The sequence below is a fragment of the Leptidea sinapis genome, chromosome 24, assembly GCF_905404315.1.
Source record: "Leptidea sinapis chromosome 24, ilLepSina1.1, whole genome shotgun sequence".
Lineage (NCBI taxonomy): Eukaryota > Metazoa > Arthropoda > Insecta > Lepidoptera > Pieridae > Leptidea > Leptidea sinapis.
Genome location: NC_066288.1, coordinates 1,449,661 through 1,476,617, shown reverse-complemented (window position 1 = coordinate 1,476,617; position 26,957 = coordinate 1,449,661). Strand labels below are relative to the sequence as shown.

Sequence of the window (26,957 nt, the reverse complement as noted above, 5' to 3'; positions counted from 1 at the left end):
GGAACACACCCTCATCTATGCATTCATTAAATATTATTGCTAATTCAGGTGCTATAATGTCAAGTATGTTTTTAACAATATTAGTCGAATGGCCCCATAGGTCTTTTGTATTTTTTAGGTTAATTAATTTGAAGATTTTTATTATATCGCTACCTGTAACATACTTAAATTTCAAGTCAGTAGAAGATACTGGTACGTGTAATTTAAGCATATCATATGCTGCTTTTGGCGAAGCGTTAAGGTATTTGGTCGTGACAATCGGGATGTCGGAGAAGTATTTATCAAATTCATTTGCAATTTCTATTTCCGAATTTATAACGCGATTATTAATATTTAAACAGATAGAGGTGTTACGGCAATTCGATCTACCAGTTTCATTGTTAATTACACTCCAAGTCGCTTTTACTTTATTATTACTGTTTTTAATTTTATCTGCAATGAAACGTGTTTTCGCTTCATGACAAACTATTTTAAAAAGCTTGGAGTATTTTTTTACATATATTTTAAATTCTTCACTATTATTGTAATGTTTCTCATAATAAAGGTCATATAAGCGTTTACGACTTTTGTGGATACCCATTGTTGCCCAATCATTAAAACTATGTTTGTTGTTTACTGTCACCGTTACTGGAGTAAAAATCCTGTCAAATTCCTTACAGAAGGAATTGAAGACTAAGTTATAGTGAAAATTAGCAGTTTCACCACAGTGTAAAAATGGTATCATATTTACCAAATTATTTCTAAACCTCTCAAGACGGCTACCCGTAACTGGTATAATCGTCACCTTTTTTGGTCTGACATTGTCCAATCTTGTATTTACTTTTATAAGTTGCCCACTATGGTCGGACTGAAGATTATTAATTATGAGTTTACTAGTAATAGTAACATCTGTAAAAATATTATCTAAACAGGTTGCTGTTGTAGAAGTGATTCTAGTAGGTTCCCAAAATACATTGAACAAATTAAAACTTTGAAATAAATTTTTAAGGCTAGTACAATTGGCCGAAGGTTCAAGCAAGTTTATATTAAAATCTCCACACACTATAATTGACTTGCTAGTTTTGCTAAATTTTGATAGTACCTCCTCCATTCTATGTTGGAATTGTTCATATGATGCAGTGGGGGGGCGGTATACACTTACAATAATAAATTGCTCTAGTTCTATACAAGCTATCTCAATTAGTTGTTCTATAGAGAGATTAACAATATCTCTTCTATTTTTACATTTTAATCTATTATTAATAATAATTAGGGAACCTCCATGTATTGCCCTACTTCTACAAAACGAACTGACTACTTTATGTTCTCTAAAACTAAACTGGAGCTGATGACTCTTACGCCAATGTTCTGTAATACATAATATATCTATATTACAGCAGCTCAAAAACAGTTCAATTTCTAATTCCTTACTTGAGATACCTTGTATATTCTGGTGAACAATATTTATGAGCTTTATATTATGATTATCTATAGCAGTAACATTTATATTTGGTGAATGTTGCCTATTTTGTATGATATTGCAAGAGTTGTCCTCCCTTGTCAAATAACTTAATTTAAATTAATTGAAGAAAAATCTTCATTGTTATATTTTTGTACATTAGTACTAATACATTCCCCAATAGGGGCTTGTATCGCATATTATTTTCACTACAAAAAATACTTCTCTTTTATTCTCCTTCAATCAGCTGGCGGTAATGTTACGTTAGGTATATTCCAACAAATGACTTAGCTTAGCTTAACGTCGAAGATGATGCAATAGTTCCGACCACAACATCACAAAATTTGAACTGCACTTTTTACTTTATTTAAAGATTATTAAGTTTTGCCAACAATATATATGTTTAATTAGAGTGGAAACTATATTTTAAAACATAATTTACTCATACATGTACACTATTTCTTTTTATTTAAATTTTTAAACACTAAGTCAATGTTTACACTCGCTTAGCGCCACGTCACTCTCCTTTATTCCTCCGTCATTAGTGCTCATTCTCTCTCTCTCTTTTGTGCTTTCATATTTTAAGGACAAGAAAGGTGAAGTGGTTATGTACTTTTATGGCCGGTTGCCACCTGAAGCCAAGACACTAATCCTGCTTAGGACTGTGAGCGCTGCCGTTGGACCCAAGGGTCTCATCCGCCACCGACTCTTTTACATCACCGTGCCTGGGGCCGTAACTCCAACATGACCCTTATCACCCCAATATGTGGAGTTGGCTCACTGTTGGGTATGCCTCTTCGCCGTTCCAATGCACTGCATTTCCGCCTTCGCAGCCGTTGAGAACTTCACCCGTATCCCTGGGCAAGGGTTCCGCGTTATACCCCGCGGGACTGGGTCCCTATGAGCCCTGAACTTAGCCGCCATCCCATTTCGGCCTACTGAAATGGGAGACACCCACCCCCGCGACATGGACGCGCCAGACAGGAGCTACCCCAGTGTGAAATAGACTACCTCTATTTCCCCTGGAGCCTCGTATTTTGTCCGAGCTAAAGGCTAAAAAATGAATAAGGCTGTGCCACATTAATTGATGGAAACTTGAAGACATTGACTTAAGAAACGAATGGCCATTATGTATATCAGTAGGGTACAGTGGTATATTGTAAAGGCTTCTGTCTTGAAGGAGCCGTGGGAGAAATAGGCCGACATATTTTGTTACCTAGTACACAATATTATGCTAGATGGAATATACAACCACGTCATTTGATGCAATTCCATGTAGGTACATGGAATTCTACCAATTGACTCACCAGATTCAACGACGGTTGATATTTACAAGACTATCAAATTATGCAATATCATTTATTACCACCAAAAAGCACCAATCCAGCGTTTCATCTTTCAAAATGAGCTGAACACAAGCAGCCAGCGCGACGCGCCAAGCCAAATTTTAGCAAATTTAAAGGTATCTAAGTATTACCTACCTGCTGAAGTGAATACTTTGGATTGGTTTTGACAGCTTTCTCGAATATGAGTTCCGGCGTATACAAAACCCAATTAATTAACTACAAGTAATTAACTGCATGGTTTGATGTTAGCATACCCACGGTATCGGTAAAACAAAAAAGCTTGCTGACCTGACAGAGAGTAGCACACGTTGAAGCTTGCCTTACCATGTTAAACCGGCACAAAAATGTCGGAATTTTTAGACGAATTGACGCGTGATCAAAAGTGGATTCTAACCAATAATCGTAAGCAAACATCCCAGTGGCTTCCTACTCCAGGTCTATTAATTATATTACCAAAAGGAATATCTAAATCATGGAAGAAAAGACCTGCCTTAGCACAGTAAATGAAATAAAAAATTGCGTGCGTATAAAGCACAAATGTCAGAATTGAAACATACATTGTGCATGAACCTTTTAACTGCATATGAAGTTCTGGTAGCTACGTGTTGCTAGCATGACACATGATTTCAACCGCTATGAAAGACATTACTATCACCACTGATATATATATTATGTTCTCCTGGTGTGTATATAGTAATAGGTACGTCGTGCGCATGGCGTCAGAATATATTAAGGTATACTCGCGTCATACATATGACAATCTCTTCTTCAACTATGATCGCCTGGTACCAAAATACTGTATAATGCTTCTTATCTCATTATCTCCCATGTTTATTGTGAATTTTTAAGTCTCCTCTTTTCCGATTCATCGGTTTCATGATTAAATTACAACAATGCTTAAGAAGTTTTCACTTCAATAAATAAAATAACGGTGCTACTACTACTAATTGCGATCATCGTTGTTCGAGATAGATTACGCAGAGTCAATCTCGGCACTATGTACGTCTACATCGTTTGCTGATGGATGGTGCTAGCACCAGCGCTTTCATACCTCCTCCATGGTAGCGTGAAACATTTAACGCAACCTTGTTGGAAGTCGCATTAAAACTTCAAAAGTTGCATTTCAAAAATGCGATTATGAACCAAACGTACTCAAAAACAGAGTAGACATTAGAGAATAAAGTAGTGTAACTAAAAAGCTGACATTTTATTCAGAATACGGATAATTATTATATTTGTAATTAAAAATATTAGATCTTGTTGATTTCTGCATTTAATATTTATTATTATATTGCTACAAACTCTTAGACTAGAGATAAAAATTATTTTATAACCGTCAAAAAATATGAATCTTATAAAAAGATTTACATATTTCGATATAGTTAGGTACATTCATTTTTCCCTATGATAAAAAACTAATTTTCGAGGTGTTAAATAATGCTGTGATATTAAATTTGAATATACTGAGTAAGTGTTTAAGGTATTTTTAAGATTTTGGTATAAATTAAGGAACAGGTGAGTAGGTACCTATACCTACCTAATAAAGGACCTCGCGAATCAAGATAGCTGTTACGTAATAGCCTTAATAGCATAAGGAAAATGAAGTCTATGGAATTACTTCAGTAAAACAATAATTCATATATAAATATAAAATATTTTAATAATTACTTAAGATAAATAATTTACATTAAAACATTCACTGGCGGGTGAAAAATAAACAAATAAAAACTATCTTATCATATCTGGGATATTTCTTTTTAGAGTTTCTTTCGTTTGTTTTTCTTTTTGTTAAATTTGGGCCTCTTTTTATTTGGATCATAATTTTCCTTATCAGAAGAATCAGAACTTGCCGGCGTTTTGCCCCTCACAGGTGGTCTTAATCTGCTTTTATATTCCTGTGGTTGTAATGGTTTTAAAGTATAGTAGTCACTGTAAATATAGAACCATGATAATCATATTCGTAATAGTAAAAAAAGTGGTAAGATTAATTGATCAATATTTTTTTTTTTTAATTAAATATTGAAGAACTTACTCTTCTAATTCACAAGATCTGTGAATGTCAGCTGTAACCTCAATGACATGATTTCCATCATTCTTATAACTATCTGTATCTGAATCACTAATTACTATATTTTGTTTTGATATTTTTACTTCATCAATTTCTAGTATCCCTTTCCTTTCATTATGAGTACTAAAAATGTTTATGTCATCTTTAAATAAATCTTGGCTCGGAGAGTTCTTTGTAGTAGCCTCATTTTCTCCAAGTGGTATATTGTTACTTTTAGAAGTGTGTGTATCCATTTGTACACTTACATCTTTTTTGGCACCAATTTGTTTACTTGTAGGTGCTTTGTACTCAGAAACTTTTATAGTAGTGAGAAAACTATTATTATTTATAGTAACATGGACATCATTGAATGCTTTCGTTACATTAACATTTTGTACTGTACTTTTCCTACACAAGCAACATGTATCAACAATCAAACTCTTTTTGTAGAAAGGAACTTTAAAATTTGTTGAGATAGGTTCAACACAGCACTTGTTCTTCAAGTTAACATTTCGTTTTATGTGCCCACTTATATTTTTATTGCCATCTTTAGTATTATTTTCATGTTTTTCAGCCTCAATAACAGCTAATAATGCAAGTCTGTCCTTATCAATTATTTCTTTTGGTGAATCTTTAATTACTATTATTTCATCATCTGTTGCACATTTCTTTTTTTTAGATTCAGCTAGACTCAATTGTTTTGATAATAAGCTGTCACTGTTAGTTGGGGTTTTCTTATCCTTTTTAGACTTTTTAGATACCACATCCGTATCAAAATCATCACAAAATGCACTGTCAAAAAATGATCTTTTTCTTGCTACTACTGATTTTGGAGTAGATGTACACATTACATGTTCATTAATATTCAAATCTGAAAATGGTTTTCGGGGTGATTTATTTTTTTGGAAGTTTTTCTCATTTTTACAGAGCCATTTCTGTACATAATTAATAGACTTTTCAGCTTTGTGTTTTTCCATATTTCCAACACCTTCACCTGGTATGTAAGATAGGTTTTCCTTGTCCTTCACAGAGCTTTTTCTTTTATTAAAGTATTTTATTGGAGCTTGAATGCATTCAGGAAATATATCCTTCTCTTTTTTCAGTTGATCAGATATTCTTTGTCTTTTGTATACTAAAAAAAATAAAAACAATCAGTTTGAATGATCTTCACCTATCTAATATTATTAATATCATTCATTAGCAGACAAACAAGAGGCTCACTTGATAGTAGGTGATCACCCTTATCATTAAAAATGTAACAAAGAACAAGTTTTGGATGTATTGTTAAACAACCCAGAACCATTTGACCACATGCAACACAGAGATACTCTTATTGTCGAGGACCCAGTGCTCTGTGAACTGCTACATCACTTGGTGTAGCATAAAGACATTATTTCATTGTGTTTTTTCTACCACATTTATCACGGGAAGTGTTCCGAAGAGCTGTTTCACCTGATTCCTGCCGCCAATTCCACCTTCACACGACACGCCACTAATTAGGATATCATCTCCACCATCTGGATTGTCATATTCCTCCACAGTGCAGTTTTCAAGGAACTTTCTTCCAAATATAACAAAGCTGTGGAATAACCTTCCTTGTGTGTTGTTTCCAGGACAATATGACATGGGCATCTTCAAAAAAAGCGCACACACCTTTCCTAAAGGCCGGCAACGCTCCTGTAATTCCTCTGGTGTTGCAATATTTTGGGCAGTAGTGATCACCTAATATCAGGTGTCCTGTACACTCTTTATCCTCCTCTTCCATAAAAAAAAGTTATTAAAAAAGTAATTTATATTTACCATCTATTTTAAATACATCCTGAAATGTATCAAATAGTTCTGAAGCATGCCTTACTCTTTCAGTTTGTGGTGAGTCTAAAACAGGCTTTTCTGGAGATGGTGTCAAACATAACATACAAAATTCATAATCTAATAAACAACTTTCACATGATGAATGTCCACATGCATATCTGAACCTTTTCCCATGTAACTGGTCACTGTAACATAATACAATAATAAATTAATTATTAATATCAATTATACTTGTAACTAGTCTGGCCGGCAATATTGTTATAACATAAAAACTTCTAATAATACATATTATTTTGAATTTAATTTGTAATATGTTTTGTTAGAAAATCAATCAATTCCCTCCATTTCAATATTTTTGAGGTTAATATTAAATAACATTACTGGAATGGGGTGTAAAGAAAACAGATTTGCAGTGATTGCATTGTCAAAGTCATGAGTCCTACATTCACAGTTCATATGAGTGATAGATATACCAACACACCTTCTATCACAAATCATTGTAGATCAGGGCAAATAATTATATTATGAGACACCACTATTGAGTTGGTTAAGAAAAGTCTAGAAGAAGTGACAAAATTTCCCATGGAAACAGTGTGTTAATATGGCTGCAATAAATGTGAGGTAGTGATTTCAAATAGATTTTTTTATTGCTGACAATTCGAGACTTCAGAAAATACATATAAGTTTTATTAAGATTATACATTAAAAATAATTGCACAAACTAACTCATCGACAGACTGGTATTTTAACAATTTCAATTACTAATGTCCATAACTGGGATTTCAAACTGCATTTACTTTAAATAAGAGGATTTAAAAAGAGTACAGTTTAAAAATAAATTTATATGTATTTAAAATGAATACTTCCCACAAGAACTTGTTCCTCATAGATTATATTTTAGTCTGACTAATTGTCTTTGAGTTATGTGGTTAAAACAACTGAGTTCATGGTTTTGGGAAACAGCAATAATTTATTTAGTACAGTAAATTAATTTGTGGTACATTAATTAGAAAAGAATATTTGAGCACATTTTATTAGTTATAATATAGTAATAAGGAGTTTGCACATAAGAACTCATTGTTATAAGGCTGGCTGTAAAGCTTAAGAATATAATTTAAATGATGCAAATGAGAAACAATAGGGGATAGAGACAAGATTTGGAGCATGAAATGACATAGACAATGGTTAGGCCCTAGGCCTTATATTTAATCTAATACAAAGTGATATTATAATGATAAATATAATTATATAACACAAATGAATAACTAAAATCATATACAAGAGAAAAGATATTTTACTATAATTCAATCCCACATGTGAAGACAGAGCTCACACATTACAATATAAATTAGAGAGTACCTATAATATGATGATACGAATATGATTAGGAACCCTAGTATAATGTGAATCTGAAATGCAAACTATCACCTTTAACCAAATTTTAAACAACAATTCCATTTAATATGAATCAGATATTTGTGATTGCTTGGATAACATACAAACAATTACATACTAATATTTATGCATTGAGACAGTTGTTAAAAATAAGTTTACTTACATAGTCTAAGTGAATTCTTTGCAATAATTCATTAAACAGTGTCTTATTAGCAAGGTATTGAAAATATCAACTAAATTTATGAATTTTAGAAATATATACATTTTAATATTTTCGAAATATGTACGAAGTATGGTAATTTAATCAAAATCTTACGTACCAAATGACACATCGACAGTTTTTCACAATTGTTTGTACACAGTCTGAAGCGTCATTTATGTTTACTTGGTTCATAGCAAACGAACCATATTCAAAAGTGGTCCCATAAATTCGACACTTTCACTATTTCCAAAAAACTAAAGCAAATTTGTAAAAAACTTATAGCGTTATAATTTGAGATAAAACTTTCTGCTTTGCTAAATGCTTGTGAAACTTGAAAGTTCAAACTTCAAGCTACATTTTTTAAGTTTGAAGTTTTGTGAACTTTGAAGCATATCTTTTTGACACCTGGCAAAGTAGGTAGTGCAAAGTTATAAATGACAATGACTGACAGTGGCAATGACGAATCACCTTTTTTGGTTCGAAATAGGTTTTATAACATTGGTGTTCTAAAACCTTAGAATTAAACCTTAAAACAGAAGATACAAGAAAAAGGAAAACATAATATTCATTAAATGTAAAAATCATATTTTTTTATATCTAAAATAAAGTGACCTGCTCTTTTTGTCCGCTTTATAATTATTTAAAAAACATTTAATTATCCATAATAATACAACGATGACGATATTCTGTTTGATTTATAAAGACTTTACCTAAAAGTAATACGAAAAATTCCACTCTAATGTGGTTTTGATGTTATCGAAAGTGCTGTAAATGCGTCCAATGTAGTTTTCTATAGAAATTAATGGTGCTCGGACCGCGTGACGTATCGCCTTTGGCGTGCTCGATTTTTAAAGGTCTTGATGAATGGTTGTGGCAACATTTATTTTTTAGTAATAGTAACTTTATAGGGTCTACTATATTATATACCTAGCTATCTATCGGTAGGTATCAATGTGCTACAATAACTGTTCAAAAACATATTAATTACAATTTGTTTCCGATAACACTTAGGTTAATTCAGAATTAACGCAGTTGAGATGCGATCTCTGCGTAGTATGTGGTGAGACTAATTGATAGAACTACGAATGTAGTTATACGAGCTTGTTGTGGTCTAAAAGAAGATGTGACAAGGACTGAGAAAGGAATGCTGAAATGGTATGGACACATGGAGCGAATAAGTGAAGGAAGAATGACGCATCAAATATATAAGGCAAGTGTGTGTGGGCCAGTTGGTCGCGTCTCAAGACCTCTTAGAACATTCGTCGACCAAATTGGGGACGTCTCTATCCCGGAAAATTAAAGTTTTCCCGTGGAACAGTTAAAAACCTCTACTTACTTAAATAGCGTAGTACACATCAACGTATGCACATAATTTATAAAATTTGGCATGTTCATAGCTTATATTGCCCGTCAACATCTTAGATATTTTTCATCCCGGATAATTCAAGAGTTCCCGTGGGAAAGTGGAAAACCTCTACTTACTTATATATTATACACAACAACTTATGCACATTTTTTAATAAAATTTGGCATGTTCATACCTTATATTGCCGATCAACATAAAAGTATCTTAGATACTTTTATCCCGGAAAATTATAGGGTTCCCGTGGGATAGTTAAAAACCTCTACCTCCTTATATAGCGACGTGCACAACAACATATGCACATAATTTGGCATGATGATAACTTATACTACCGGTCAATATCTTAGATACTTTTCATCCCGGAAAATTAAAGAGTTCCCGTGGGACTGTTATAAACCTCTACTTATATAGTGTAGTACACAACAACTTATGCACATTATTTAATAAAATTTGGTCGGTCAACATTTTAAATACTTTTCATATCCATCCAGAAAATTAAAAAGTTCCCGTGGGATAACTAATTAGTAAAGTAACTTATAATGCTTAGTAAACAATAACTTATACATATAATTTGATAAAATTTGACATTTTGACATTTTGATATTGCCGGTCAACATCTTGGATACCTTTCATCCTGGAAAACAAACGAGAGGGAAAAATAAAGTACTATAGTTTCATATAGCTTAGTACACAAAACTTATGCACCTAATTTAGTAAAATTTGTCAACCTTATATTGCCGGAAAAATCCCATAAAGGCGACGGGTTCCCGCGTGAAAGTAAAAGATTTAGAAATTATAAATACGAAAGTTGGATGAATGTATGAATGTCTGGATGTATGGACCTGTGAAAAACTCAGCCTTACCTTCTGGCTACTTATAAATAAGAATGTTTGTAAGAATGTATGGATGTGTGGATACATCCACATGTATGTTTTATTGAAACTTTACAATAGCAAAGCTTACATATCAGAATCATACTTACATAACAGATATGTAAAGTAGATAATCTCTGTCTCTACTATATTATTTGAACAAATATTTGAATAGTTATGACGATGACGATAAACAACCGAGTGCGCGATATTGTGGTGCGGTCCGGTGGCAGGCGGTGGGACGGGCTTGCGGGGGACCGGACGGCTGCGGGTGGAGGGATTATTAATTTTAAATGCTTGCAGTTCCTATTAATTTGCATTTTCAATGACTATCAACAAATCGCAGGGTCAAACCCTAAAAGAAGCAGGCATACATTTGGGCATACCATGTTTTTTCCTACGGCCAACTCTACGTGACTTGCTCAGGCGTTTTTAAATCGCAAAGTCTGCATGTTTATGTTGACTGAAATAAATCGATTAACTTAATTTAGGAGGACATAGGAATATATTGCAGTAACTTCCTTTAACTTTTGCATTACTATCAATCATCATATTATACATACCTACATCCGAACTATTTATCCTTACAAACTATAGCGTTTATAATACCTATTGGTGTAAGCATCATAAAAATTCTTAATCCAAATTAACATATATTACACAATATAATTGTTCGAACACTTATATCTGGAGAACGGCTGGACTGATTTTCATGATTTTTTATTTGTTGGATTTGGCTCCGTCCCGAATCGCAGAATAATATAAAAGCATTGAAAAATTTACGAAAACATAAAATACTTTCTCTCATTTAAAATCATTATCACAATTTTTTAGAGAATGATCTTCTTTTATGGAAAAGGAGGAGTAAAGAGCGTACGGTCCACCTGGTGTGAAGTGATCACCGCCGCCCAGAGAATATTCTCTTGCAACACCCGAGGAATCACAAGAACATTGCCGCTTTTATCTCTGGACCTACTTAACCGATTTGGAAAATTCTGTTACAATAGAAATTCAAATTTTTGTGAGTGTCATAAATATATACTATATATTAACCCTAAAAATGATAATACTTCTTCATAGTAGTTATATTTGTAAAATACGTCGGAGGAAAAACCGACGAACCCTAAAAATAAATTATATGGCAAAACAACGTTTGCCGGGTCAGCTAGTTTTGAATAAAAGCATTTTGATTTCAATTTGAATTTGAATTACTGTGTTTCGGTCTGAAGGACGCCGTAAATAGTCAAATTACTGGGCAAATGAGACTTAACATCTTATGTGTCAAGTTTTTCAAGACTGCATTAGCAATGGGCAGTTGTTCCCTTATTAAAAAAAAAGTAAGTAAGTTTTATTCAGATTACATCACGCCATCAACATAAATGCATTTTTATTTGTAACGGAACTTTTGTCCAGCCTATAAATATATATCGACGCTGATGAAGCCAATATAGTTTGAAATGACATCGAGGAGCTACGACTAAGGGAGACTTTTTAACAGTGAACTAACATACCTGTGTGTGGTTAATTGAACTAATTTAAGTAAACCTTATCCCGAGACTTTGAATAGAACAGTGTCGATTTCAGACACAAGTTTGCTACGGCCGCTGTTAGAAACACACCCCGTGCGGCCATGAACGTAAATTAATGCATATGTATATGTTTGGTTAGGAATATTGTATTTATTGAAACTAGTTACAACTGGTAATGACTCATTGTGACAGATTGTTATAGTTTTATACTAAAAAAAATTCGTAAATATCATGAACTGTCATTTTATAGTCCAATAGGAACATCAGTATATCAATTTTGATACATTAATTATTAAAATTAAGTGACGCTTCATACATAATGTCCAATCTCAGTCAATTATTATATATGGTATAATTTATTGGATATTTCTTAATATAAATCGCAAGTATAGCTATCGGTAATGTATTTCATACTTTAATACTGGTATATAAGTATATGTACACGTATATATACGTCCATTAGGATTCCCGATACATATCCTTGAAAGCAGAATCAATACGGCCTCCTCGACGTAGATGAGTGGGTGTTTAAGTGTTGTTTGCTATGGTCTAATGACAGGGGAGGCAATATTACATTGGCCAGGATCAACTAAGATTTGCACACATCACACAATTGCGATTTTCTTTATTCGCTTTAACTTCTGAATATTAAATAAGGCAATAAATTTGAGTGTTATTTTATATCAATATATACTTTTAAAAAGGATTAGAAGGTGTTTATTAAGGATATTTTGGCTGAATGAAATATTTGTTTTGTAAGCTCAAAAAGTCAAATAGTAAAATAATGGAATTCACAGATACACATTTTCATGCAAAATATTTCGCCAGACTCCTGTCTGACGTACTCTGTTCATACCTTTAAAGGTTTTTAAACAAAAACTTTGCTGTAAGTACTTACTACTCAAATGCAAAATATCTAAGCAAATAGAAACAGGCTGAGACCGCATTATGATATTTATATAGCATTGCTATATGCATAACAACAATATTATGTAAAACATTTTTAAGAGTTCTCTCTCAGAGCGCCATGTCTATATGGTGTTTAAATTATTTAAAATTATAGTATCTTTTGCAAGTGCTTTATTTGAAATCAAAAATAGTTTTGATCTTATCAATTATGAGAAAATACTTCTTACATTCATATAAAATAATTAAGATAAGTATATCTTCATATATTATAATAACTCGTAAGCGATCCTTGTTTGTACATTAGATATTTACTCAAATAATAATTTATACTCTCTTGAACTTTTGTGACCAAGGTTAAAAAAAAAAACTTTAGAGTATTTGTGTTTGTCAGTATGTCTGTTATATCGTTCACGCTAATAACAGGCACGTTGAAACCCATTTGAATGTGGTGTAACTATATATTAATAATGAATGTTAATAATTCAACAAGGTATTGTTGTGTTGACGAGTTATAAAATAATACTTAGAATTTTACCCATTTTTGGACAATAACCAATATAAAAGAACGGAAATATCAAAACATAGTTTAGTTATTGTTCATTTGAGTAGTCTACCGTTGAAATAAATACATTTAAATCGAGGAATACTTAACATTGTTTGAACACATTTCATTAGGAGTTCGAATAGCAATAAATCCACGGCGCAGCTATCAAGCACGCATCAATAATCTCCGGGAGTCCATCATTATCATACGGAGGCCGGGATAGCCCGAAGGCGCAGCGATATTGCTGTTTGCTCAGAACAAATGTTTGCTCGACAGACCTCCCTCCCCGCTACTTACTGGAGTTAAATCAATATTTAAATAATTTCAAACTTTGATTAATTTGCAGACATATTGTTTGCACTGATGTCGTCGCAAATTTTACATTGAAACCACTACCGACGCGGACGGTGAAACGAATAAGGTTCTTGGATGTATAATAGACTGTAGGTAGATATGTACTAATTGATAGTATTTATTATTAAGATGTACGAGTTTGTAGTATTGCTAATGGTAAGAAATAATTACATTTGTTCACTGTTGTTTTAAATATCATTTGAAATTCCTTTATAGCATTAAGTAAGGAAGTGCTTTAGCTCTAGTGTAGTGTCCAACACAGCTGTTGTGTGTGTTATAGGACATTATTAAAAATAACAACACAAATATTATAGAGTGCAATCTACTTAATCAAAGCCGTTTAGAATTAAACTTTACATCTAGTTATTAAAACACTTATTTAAGTTACCCGATCTATGTGTTGGGGAATACAACTGTATTAATATATTTATTAACTAATTACTTAATTAACTAAAAGGACTCTTTTATTTCAAATTTCCTCTTCTCCATCTTTATTTTAAATTTATTTGTGCTATTAACAATTGTAGTTTTTATGTGCTAATAGTAATGCATTCTCGAAATATATTTTGCCAGACGTCAGCGTCATTTCAAATATAATGAGATCATTGACATTTCATATCAAGAAGGAATAAAGTTGGCTAGCCTATCTAGTGATATTATTCTTTAATGAATACTTAATGTTAATATTAATATCTAATCCCGCAATTGACCAGTGGGATGACAAATAACGATAATTATTTCATGAAAGTGTACGATTTGAAGCGTTAAGCGTTCTCCATTACTCATTTAGAGTGTGAATATTTTATGTGTTCTGGTGTTGCGTCGGTCCCTCAGGGAGGGACCGTTACATAACTCTTGTGTACTGTCACTTAATTAGTGTGAATTGAAAACCACGTTATACTCTTCAAGCGACAATAATACGAACTTAGAATACTAAGAGTAATTTTAAAATTTATCATTTAAGTAAACGCTTGACTTCTGAATTAAACATTAAAAATTGGATTATTTTTAAGAAAATTGTTCTATTTGGTATAGTGATAAGATAATATACTTCTTCAGCGTTAAAAAAGTAATTGAATTCCAAAAGCGTTTTTTTTAAATACACGTTAATTATACTGGTCTCACACGTCGCATACTTAAACTAGTCTTGTATCTTTTTTAATAACGAAATAAATAAAATAAGTCTTTTTTGTTGTTACTAATAATACAAAAAAGTTATATTCAAATTCAAATATTTTTATTCGAAATAGGATTTAAAATCACTTATTGAACGTCAAAATCTGCCACCCATTCAAAAGAGACTGCCTCAGACCTGAGAAGAATGGGCGCAAGAAACTCAGCGGCTTTTTTTTAAATATAAAATATGGATTACAATGTAATATCGTACAATAAACATTTATAATTAAAGAGCCTGAGGGTGTTCGCTTTATTCCCAGTCCGTGGTGTCATTAAGAAAATCGTTTATGCTATAATAACCTTTCCCACACAAACGTTTTTTAACAATTCTTTTAAATTTCGTAACACATTTGTTTTGTACATTTTCTGGGATCATATTGTAGAAGCATATACATCGCCCAACAAAAGACTTACTAACTCGACCCAACCGAGTAGTAGGCATAACAAGTTTATGTTTATTCCTCGTGTTAACATTATGAATGTCACAGTTTCTAGAAAATTCCTCAATGTGCTTATGAACATACAAAACATCATCGAAAATGTATTGAGAAGCAACAGTCAAAATGTTTATTTCTTTAAATTTTTCTCTTAATGATTCTTTAGGACCTAGGTTATAAATCGCGCGAATAGCCCTCTTCTACAGCACAAAGATAGTATTCATATCGGCCACACTGCCCCATAACAATATACCATAGGACATAATACTATGAAAATAACTAAAGTATACTAATCTCGCCGTATCTATGTAAGTTAACCGTCTAATTTTCTTAACCGCATATGCTGCAGAACTAAGCCTATTCGCCAATCCTTCAATATGGGGGCCCCACTGCAATTTGGAATCAAGAATAATGCCAAGAAATATAGCAGATTCCACTGGTTTTACCACCTCTCCATTCAATAAAATGTTCGCATCTACATTTTTGACATTTGGCGCGGTGAATTTAATATATTTGGTTTTATGTTTTATATTAACCAGTACACGATGTCAGATAGACCATTGTTTACTTCGTCATACAAAACTTGGCTTCGTTTCACTTTGAATATAAGTGAAGTGTCATCCGCAAACAATACCACCTTGTGTTTTTTTTCTACAAGTTTAGGTAGATCATTTATATAAATTAGGAAGAGGAAGGGTCCAAGAATAGACCCTTGTGGTACCCCCATACCGAGAGGAGTCCCAGGATGCCTGCCATTCACCTCGACCCTCTGAATCCTATTATTTAAATATGAGATCAGAAGATCGAGTGCAGATCCTCTTATACCATAGTGGCATAGCTTCCTGACCAGCGTTGAATGCTGAACACAATCAAAAGCCTTATATAAATCACAGAAGATACCAAGTGCATTCTGTGATTCCTCCCAGGCCTCAAAAATATTCCTGATGAGTTCAACACCTGCATCCGTAGTCGAGCATCCCCTCGTAAAGCCAAATTGCTTTATATGACTAGTAACTTATAAGTGTTAAAGTGAGTAAGAATTTGGCCTTAAATAATTTTTTCAAAAATTTTACTAAGGGTCGGCAACACCGAAACAGGGCGATAGTTATTCGGGTCAGAAGTGAGTCCCGATTTAAATATTGGTGTAATTTTACTATACTTCAGAAGGTCAGGAAACACGCCATGTTCAATACAGCTATTAAAAACTAGTGCTATGATGTCAATAACAGAACTTATTATTTTTACAGATATGCCCCATATATCAGCAGTTTTTTTCATTTCTAAGGATCTGAAAGTTTTAATTATTTCTGCTGGGCTAACAACATGAATTTAAATTTTTGTTTACATTCCTTAACATTTTCCAAAAGAAGTGACTCGGCAACACTGGTGGAGGAGACAAGGGTGCTTGAGATGGAAACTGGAATGTCAGAAAAAAAATTCTCAAAAGCAGAAGCTACTTCCTGCTCAGAGTGGATTTTTGTATTGTTTATTATTAGATTATATTCAAACTTGCAGTCTTTTGCTCTTCCAGATTCCCAGTTAATAACTTTCCAAGTCATTTTTATTTTATTTTAAGCATTTTTAATAATTTCTCTAATATGCATTGATTTAGCTCTGCTCCTATGAATACCAGCTGTTGCCCAGTTGTTAAATGACAAGAGACCACCCGAGTTGACTGTCTTTGAAGTAAATATAGAAGCAAACTCTGTTTTAATTATTTTAAATAACTTACCATACATCTCATTTGGAGTACTGTTATAATTCAAATACAAGTTTGAGAGTTTTTCTGAAACATTGCCTCTATATTTCTCCATTCGCATATTGTTTACCGGAACAAACATAAACTTTTTAGTTGAAGTACATTTGTTTCCTTCAATATTAAAAGAGGCTAATTGACCAAAGTGGTCTGAGCTCAGTTTACTAATTATTGATTGAGAAATAGGTTTATAATTATTAATACAGCTTTTAGAGGTGCTGGTTACTCTAGTAAATATCCTTAACTAATTCATTATATTTTTCTTAACAGCTTGTCCTTCGACATAGGCCTACTCCAAATACTTCCATCTTTCTCTCTCACTCGCCATTCTCATCCATTCTGGGTTAGCCACTGTTTTAAGGTCATCCTGTTATCGTTTTATTTGTCGCACTTTGCTTCTTTTGCATTCTCATTGATACCACTCGGTTATGATTTTTGTTCATTTTTCGATTAAGTCAATATTTTTAACGGACTTCAAAAAAGGAGGAGGTTCTCAATTCGTCGGTATTTTTTTTTATGTTTGTTGCCTCAAAACTTTCGACTGGGTGAATTTTTTATTTGAAAGCTGGTACTTTCCGTGTGGTCCCATTATATTTTGGTCCAGATCTGACAATGGCATCCATGAGAAAACCATAAAAGTCTTAAATTTGCTATACATACGTATAGCAGAGTGGATGATGAATTTACGAATAACTCAATATCGCGCCAACCGATTTCGATGATTCTTGGATTTATTTTTTATTGGAAAGGATATACTTCAAAGATAGTTTGATGAGAGTTTGGTTAGGTTCTGATTACGGAATCCATGGCATAGTAACGGAACTCTTCAATTAAGCGCTTACATTCACTGCTGCATTGAAAAATTTAGTATATCTACTCATATTTAGACAAATTATTAGTTAGTGTACTTCAAATTCACTAAAAATAAAAAATTAACAAAAAACAACTATTCCATAACTATAGATATAATATGCACTAAAAAAAAATAATTGCGTATTTTTATACGGTGTCATTCAAGATAGGTTTGTAACTACACACATAGTTATAGGTGAGATGTGCTTGAGTCATGAGGAGGCGAGAGACGAGAGCGGGTCGCGGCGGAAGGACACCGATTCCATAAATAACAATAATTGTAACTAGATTTGTTAATTAGATTGTATATACGCAATTATTTTTATATTTTTTAGTGCATATTATATCTATTGTTATGGAAGTGTTTGTGAAGTCGGTTTGTTTTTTGTTAAATTTCTTTTTTTATAATAATTTATTAATTTGATTTGTTGTGGGGAGAGTATTTGAAGATGATACGTTTCATAGAGAGTGCTATAATTACATGTCTTCCCGATTACATAAAATCGACTTTATTTCCTGTTATTACTTCACTTTTACCAAACTCATTCACATAATATTAACAAACTATTCAATGACAATATTATATCTAATATTGAGTCCCATGTAGATATAATATCCAAAGCAGACTCCTAGAAATGTAATTTATTTTATTTAAATTAAATTAATATGATGTAGATGATGACATTCCGTTTATAACTTTGAATGAAAGTATTCTGTTAAACACAACAACCTACAAAGCACATTAAGAAAGCTCCTAAGAACACGAAATTCTAAAACGAAGGAATAAGCACGTAATAAAATCGAATTCAAGAAAGAATGAATTTAAATAAACTTCGCTAAAGGGGATCTCCCGTTACAAAGAGAAAACGAGGGCTAATAAAATACCAAAATAAAACGATACCCTAATTTTATTGCAGTGTCAAATACATATTAAATAGGTTCTGATAAAATTCTTCTGGAAAGCTTGAATACACTTTTAGACAGAGAGATAAAATAGTATGTTAATAGATTATTACCTATAGTAATATATCGGCGACGTCCAAAATTTCTCCTCTTTGTAGAAAAAAAAACGATATGCGAATCCTTAATTAATTAGCTGTGGTATAATTAGTAACATCATTATATATTTTAATTTACTAGCTGTAGTACAATTGATAATTGCATAAAATGGAATAAAGTACAGCCGGTCCGATGGTTTAGGTACCTAATGACATGAATACTTTACGAAAACCTGGTCAAGTGTGAGTCGGACGAACAAAAGAAGGGTTCCGTACTATACTAGATTATCAGTGGACTTTTTAAATACAATTGTAAAAAAAAAATTATGCTGTTGTTATCTTAGTGAAGAATAAAGAATAATAAATAGGCAATAGGGGTAATAATATAGCTGGAGCGAACAGCTATACTGTTCAATAATCGTATTCCTTAGGATTTTTTCACTTTAAGATACCATTTTCATCATGATTATAATGTTTCCCGGTGGTCCTAGTTGACTGGATTGTTTGAATTGTTAATATATGTATAAAAGGTATTAGGAGTCTACTCATCATCATCAGCCGGAAGACGTCCACTGCTGGACAAAGGCCTCCCCCAAAGATTTCCACGACGATATGATACCTACCGCCATTCGAGGACTGTACTGCCCCAACGGCCATTTGTCCGTCGAACTAAGTGCCCTGCCCACTGCCACTCCAGTTTCGCATCATTTGGGCTATGTCGGTGACTTTGATTCTCCTACGGATCTCCTCATTTCTGATTCGATCATTGCCCTCTGAGAGACCAAGAGATTTCTTATAAGGCCCATAGTAACAGGAGTCTACTGAGTTGTAAAATTTTTAACTATCTAAATAATGCGCCTTATGGGATACAGACGGACCGACGGCGGAGTTTTAGTTCCTATTATATACTTTTAGTACTGTAAAGTAATAGTAAAGTAGATTCAATGCACGCTTTATCGACTGTCTTCTTAAAGATGTACACGTTATAAATACACATTATCTTTCCGTGTCGAGAAGATAAAGCAGGGTTTTATGAACGAGATCGTAACTTGCCTGACATCAAAGTTTCGCTAAGATAGTCAAGTTGGACGGGCTGTAATGAAGACTTATGAGTCTGGCAGTCGCGGCGCCTCAAACTCCAAACTGTCATTTGGTTATTAAGATGCTCTCACTCATTTATTGAGCTCGTTATCCATTAAGTAGTCCTGGCTGTTGATGTGCCGACGGGGATGTTGTCGCGTAGGCTTTTTTTAATTAGTCTCATTATTCATTCCCGTAGGAGTTGGGGTCTTTTGAAATGCGAGGCTATTTATTTTTTGTTATTTATGCAATAGGAAACGATATTGAATGCATATTTTATATCATATATTTTTAAATAAGTTATAGATATATTTGATATTCACAAACATGAAATTGATTAAAAATAGTAAAGTAAGAATAATATAATATGATCTATATATATTTATTATTATTTTGTAATATATTTTTACCAATAATTATTCCCCTGATGTGTGTTTGTAAGTATATCACTATTTTTCACTTTCTAAAGAAATACTAATAATTGCATAATAAAGCTTATTTTCAATATTCTAACGACTCACATTTAAGTATGTGAATATTATACAGGATGGACCAAAAGTCCGTTTACATTTGAATCGGTTGCCGCGTCTAGCAGCGGCGGCGGAGGGGGGTGGAAGGGTTACGCATTGCAAGAGCGGCCAATGGGAATTTAGTACCATGGCGTTGTTTAGCGGTAGTCAACGTGCATTTAATGAACGCGAGTGAAAAAATCAAGCTCCATAAGGTGTGTTAATTAAAAAATGGGTGCTCAAGTTTGAGAAGACGGGTTCACCAATGGATTTACATCGATCTGGCCGGCCTAGAACGTCGAGGGACCCCGAAAACGTGGAGCGAGTAAAATCGTCTGTTCGTGACCAACCTGGACTATCAACTCGAAAGCGGTCTGCTGTCCTTAACGTGCCAATATAATGATGTATTAAACCGCATTCTCAAGAAAGATTTAAGTCTACATTTCTATAAAATCCAAATGGTGCAGGAATTAAGGCCTCAGGACCATGCCACTAGGTTGCAGTTTGCGAACGAAATGGTAGAGCGATTCACCAGTTTTACAAACATTTTTTTCTCAACAAGGCACACTTCCACCTAAATGGGCATGTTAATAGACAAAATTACGAAAGACGTTATTGGAGTGACACTATGTCATGGTGATCAAAAATGCACCTGCATTCCAGCCAACCAACCCAGTAACTCTTGACGAATTAAAGGATCGTATTCGCACAGAAATCCAAAACATCTCAACAGAAACATGTAAAGCTGTCATCGAAAATTTCCGCTCTAGATTGCAGCAATGCCAGAATAATGAAGGATTGCATATGGATGATGTGATTTTAAGAAATAAATTCCCCTTTTGATTACTATCGAAAACAATAAACAATTTTGATCTACTGTAACTAGTTTTTTTTTAATCATCATTCCAATTATAAACGGACTTTTGGTCCATCCTTTATATGTTATTATTCAACTCTATTAAAAATATAGTTTTGGATGTTTCCTTTTTTTTATATTAAAAGTTGTGAAATTCATAATAATATATATTATACGTTACGACCTCTTATTGTGAATCTCCAGAGCTAACATCAAGTTCTGCAGCGCCTTTTTTCAAATGAAACCTTCCTCACGCACGCCGAGCACTTTATTTTGACGATATCGAATAAGGCTAAGCCGTCACGCTCGTCTATTCACTCGCGTTCGGGTAAAAACAGTTCAAGTCGACTAAGAGAGTTCTATCAGTTAGAACAAAATGTTACATAGTCATTTATACATAATCATAATATTATATTGTAATTGCTATCTTATGAAAATAGAATTTACCTTCCTCACCTAGGGTTCTGTACTAACTTAATAAGAGCACTTTATTTACAATACTGGAAATGTTAGGTAGCATGTACATAGGTACGATGTATATCATAAAAAAGTAGGCGCTCTCGAAATCTTTAATAATAGAACAACATGTGGAATCTTCTTTTATATTGAATAATTTCTTTGAGTCATTGTTAAAATATATTATTTTTGCTTCAGAATGATTTTAGCCAAAGTGCTAAAACTATACTTTTCAAGGTACGCTTAACAAGCGATAATCAATTTTTACCAATTATCCGAGATAGGCGAACCAATAAAAAATTATTATCTATTATTATATATTATATTTAGTAACGTCTCAACCCTTAAAGATAATTTGTCTCAAAACCTTTACTTACAACAAGAAGTTCCGATCGCTTTCCATAGGTTTCTTAGTCAATCGAAAATACGCTACAGATTTTGGTTTATCTGTGAACTGTTAAAATATTATTCTATTCTATAAACATATTTATTGATTTATTCAATATAATTATAATAAAGATTTCTCCATGCCCACTTGAGGAGTTAAAAAATTTAATTTCGATATTGCCTACCTTTTACAATGTAGTGTCAATCAAGGTTCTTGATTGAACCCATAATTCTGAGACATAATATGCTAACTCTCACTAGTCCAGTAATGTCACTAGGTACTGCGCTCTTCAAACTGTAACACAATATGCTTGCACATTACTGTTTTTACCCAGCTAGCCGTCAACCCGTGTAAGGAAGTGTCGATGTGTTGCAGACGAGCGTACGGGTCACCTGGTGTAAGTGATCACCCTCGCCCACATTCTCTTGCAACACTAGGGGAATCACAGAGCGTTCTTCGGCCTTTAAGGAAAGTTTACTCGCTTTTTTTGAAGGTACCCATGTCGTATCGCCCCAGAAACACCTCACAAGGAAGCTTATTCCACAGTTAGGTTGTACGTGGAAAGAAGTTCCTTGAAAACTGCACTGTGAAGATACGCCACATATCCAGATGGTGGGGATTTTCTCTAATAATAAAAAGTGATCCTTGTTTTTCTTTCGCGGTCCGTGTACTTAATTTATAAGTGTAAGGTTTTTACGGCTTGTAAGATATTACAGCATTTGTTTTCATATTATTATTTTATGGGTAATATTTTATCACTTATCAAGTTCGCGCACGTCGTAAGCACCAAATAGATTTATAAGAGTCCGCTCAGTCTATTGCGGGACATTATCGGGGTTTAATACGTTGTTCGTCGTTCCACGTGAACGGGCATGATTCATCAAAGCCCATTCACGCCGATCTCTAGATTCAGATGTGGTTTAAGTAGGGTTGTACCCTGTTCTATCGATTGAGCCGTGCATTACGAAATTTATAATATTTAATTCAGTGATAATCCTCACCATATTTCACTAAATGCCACTATAGTTTATTGGTTTTCGTTGTACATTGTTCACTGATTATAGATAGTTATAGTAACAATACTAACTATTATTATAAATGTGGATGTGAGTTTGTATGTTTGTTTGTCATTACACTTTGGACACTTGTGTACATTTTATAATGTAAAAATCAAAGATTCAAAATCATTTTGAATTTTTATGTATGTGAATTTTAAATTAAATGTCAGTTTTAAAGAGTTGGAATGGCATGCTCTAAACGCCATGGTAATTTGGAGTAATCCGATTGGCATTGAAGAATTTCCCATGGAGAAAATGAGTGTTTCTATTGATAATTGTTCTCAACGTTTAGAGAATTGTATGAAGTATGCAGATCAGTTTCGATATACCTACAGGCTATGCCTAGTTTAGGGCTAGATAATATGTGCGAAAATACCTCCGTCAAATATTGTTAAATATTATTTATGTGTCGAATACATCGATGATGAGCACATCACTAGGTTGAAGGCTCGTCGAAGAGAGATTTAGCCGAAGCGTCGACGGCGCGGATTACCGTGATTTCCCGGGGGGCTCGGACCGAAAAGACACCTCGCATCTACATTATTACTTTCCCATGCTCGGTACCCCACCGCCCGACACCGCCCGAGACGCGGTAATTATTTTGTAATTATCTACCACTAAGTGTTTCCCCTGACTTTGTGTCTACATTCTGACGTCTGTGAATGGAGTTGTAATCACTCGGTTTTTATTCTATAGATAGTTGAGTTTTTACGAAATTCGTACGAATTTCCTTACGTGGAATTGTATGATAATTTAGATTTTTGAGATGTTAAAAAAAGCTAATATGAGTAATAGACCAGTGCCGAAGCCTTTGAAAATGATAAAAAGTGAAACAAAATAATAGTAGGATGAAACCCATTGGAAAAGGACGAGAATATAACAAAAATTAAGGGAAAAATAAATTACGGGCGATCTGAGGTCGGGAAGTGGAAAAGGGGGGGTGTTTTAGGGTAAAAAACGGTTTATCTCGATTTCCGGCAAAACTACAAGTCCCATGGCAAAAAAGTTAATTGGCAAAGTCGTAGGTAATAAAGAGATCTACAACTTTTGTAATTACACTTTTTTCACATAACCTCAAAATTTTGTTGAAAAATTCAAAAAACCAAGTTGTTGGTTTTTTATTTATCTTTTTCAAAATTTTTTTTTCTACGAAATTTGGTGAAATCTTACCTTATTATGTCCCAAATACACTTTAATTTATTTGATTTAAAATATTTATTTTTTCGCCTTATTTTAACTTAATATCAAAAAAGCACCCTAATTTTCAATCGAAAATTCTGACGTCTAAATATTAGCTTTTTTCAAAAAGTTTGGGGGCTTTTTGTTCGTTAAAATATCTACTTTCTGATGGTGTAAAAAAATATAAATTACAATTGTAAATGTTCGGAAAATTTAAGTCCAACAAAAGGCATTTCATAAATAATTCATACCTGTTGTTTCGTAGCAGCAAAAATATGGATTAGAAAATCAATAAAATTGAAAAAAAAGGTTAATTTAACACTGAATCATTATCCTTTTTACATTTATAAATAGATTTGATTAATCGTAATCGTAATTCTTAATTATTTCTAGCATGTTTTCCTAGCGACAGTGTTACATTTATTTATATTAAATACTTTTTAAAGTTATAAATCGCGTCTTGTATTTTTAAAATAAGTTTTTGCGCAAAATTTAAATTTTTATTATAATTTGAAAACGTCAGGCGGCAAAGGTCGGGTTGAATAGAAAATAACAAAAATGTTTTAAATCAAATCAAAATGACTTTATTCATTTGAATTGAATATCAAAAGTTTTATTTTATTTTTACATTTACCACCACTTCGGTTGAGCTTTAATGAGAAGAAGTGGCATGAAACTCATTGCCACTCTGTAGCTTAAAAAAATACGCTATAATAACACGCTTGAAAAGGCATTTTATTCAAATATATGATACAATGTATAGTCAAGAAAAATATTCATAATATGAACCAAAACATTGACATCCGTGAAGCAGACGACAATATACCAGGAGCCGACTGGCGACATCCGCCGGAAGTGATGTAACGAGGCCGTTGTCCCCCCCTCCCCCCCTTCAACTCAGCCCTTTCCATGTTGAGTATTTTTCTAGCCGCCCCAAAAGATTATTTCCCGTCAGTATTCATTCGATCCCAATGCCATGGTGATGAATGCCGGCTCGTATTAAACTCCTCGGGCGATCTCTCAATACTTCCAGCCTCTAATTAGGAGACTTTACTTTTGAAGCGCAAGCCTTATTATTTCTAAATAATTTTATTTAAGATGCCGCTCGTAGATAAATATTATGTGACGCGGGTTTTTTTAACTGACTTCTAAAAAGTAGGAGGTTCTCAATTCGTCGGTGTTTTTTTTATGTTTGTTAACTCAAAACCGATTATGATAATTATTTTTTATTTGAAAGGTGGTGCTTTCCGTGTGGTTCCATTGTAATTTGGTCCAGATCTGATAATGGCATCAATGTGAAAAATCATAAAAGTCTTAAATTTGCTATACATACGTATAGCAAATTGGATGATACATTTACGAATAACTCAATATCGCACCAACCTATTTCGATAATTCTTTTTTATTGGAAAGAATATACTTCAAAGATAGTTTGGTGAGAGTTTGGTTAGGTTCTGATTACGGAATCCATGGCAAAGTAACGGAACTCTTCAATTAAGCGCTTACATTCATTGCTGCATTGAAAAATTTAGTATATCTGCACATATTTAGACAAGTTGTTAGTTAGTGTACTTCAAATTCACTAAACATCAAAAAATAAAAATAAATTCTAACAAAAAAACAACCGACTTCAAAAACACTATTCCAAAACAATAGATATAATATGCACTAAAAGTATAAAAGTAATTGCGTATTTTTATACAATATAATTCTAGTTACGATTATTTATAGTTATAAAATTTTTTTTAAAGAAAATATTGTGTTATTGAAACTATAAAGCTAAGCAACAAATTTATATTCTTCTCTGTTCGTCTCAAAGTAGCAGCAAATTCACAGGGCTCCACTAATAATAAGAATAATTTACAACAAATTCTCATAAAAAGATAAAGAAATATTTAAAAATCAAAAGGTTTATAGCAAAAAGTAGCAAACTCCTTATATCTCTCTATATAATCAATTCCTAGGCCAAAAATTTTGTAAAATTAGGTCAAAAAACCAAGAGTTGCTGAAAAAATTACAAAAATATAATAAAGAATTAACAGAGTCCCATGCAATACATAAAATTAATACAGATATATTAAATAATAAAATATCTTCTCTAGAAACAATGTTGCAAAACATTACTCAAAAATATAATTCAGCGCAGGAGCAAATATCAGAACATATAAAGCAGGCTGATTGCTTAATTAAATTAGGCAATGAAAACATGGAACGCTTTGAATCCTTTATAAACAATAATAATAATATGTGCCACTGCTCCAGCACAACTAATAAACATTCATTAGAAAATTATCAAGACCTAAGTGTATCCCCATTAAAAACTAGTCAAAGTATGGATACAAGTGCATCAAGTAGGTTTATATTATTTTCAGACAAAATTGGCCAAGGGTTTGGACCTTTA

General features: G+C 33.0%; 1 protein-coding gene across 1 annotated transcript; it reads right to left on the bottom strand.

Moving 5' to 3' along the window:
• Positions 1-4,418: 4,418 nt before the first annotated feature.
• LOC126971601 (uncharacterized) lies at positions 4,419-8,596 on the bottom strand. Its single transcript, XM_050817943.1, has 4 exons — positions 8,359-8,596; positions 6,632-6,828; positions 4,817-5,963; positions 4,419-4,713 (listed from the first exon to the last, which is right to left on the bottom strand). The coding sequence occupies exons 1-4, from the start codon at positions 8,430-8,432 to the stop codon at positions 4,542-4,544; spliced, it is 1,590 nt and encodes a 529-aa protein (XP_050673900.1). The 5' UTR covers positions 8,433-8,596; the 3' UTR covers positions 4,419-4,541.
• Positions 8,597-26,957: the final 18,361 nt, after the last annotated feature.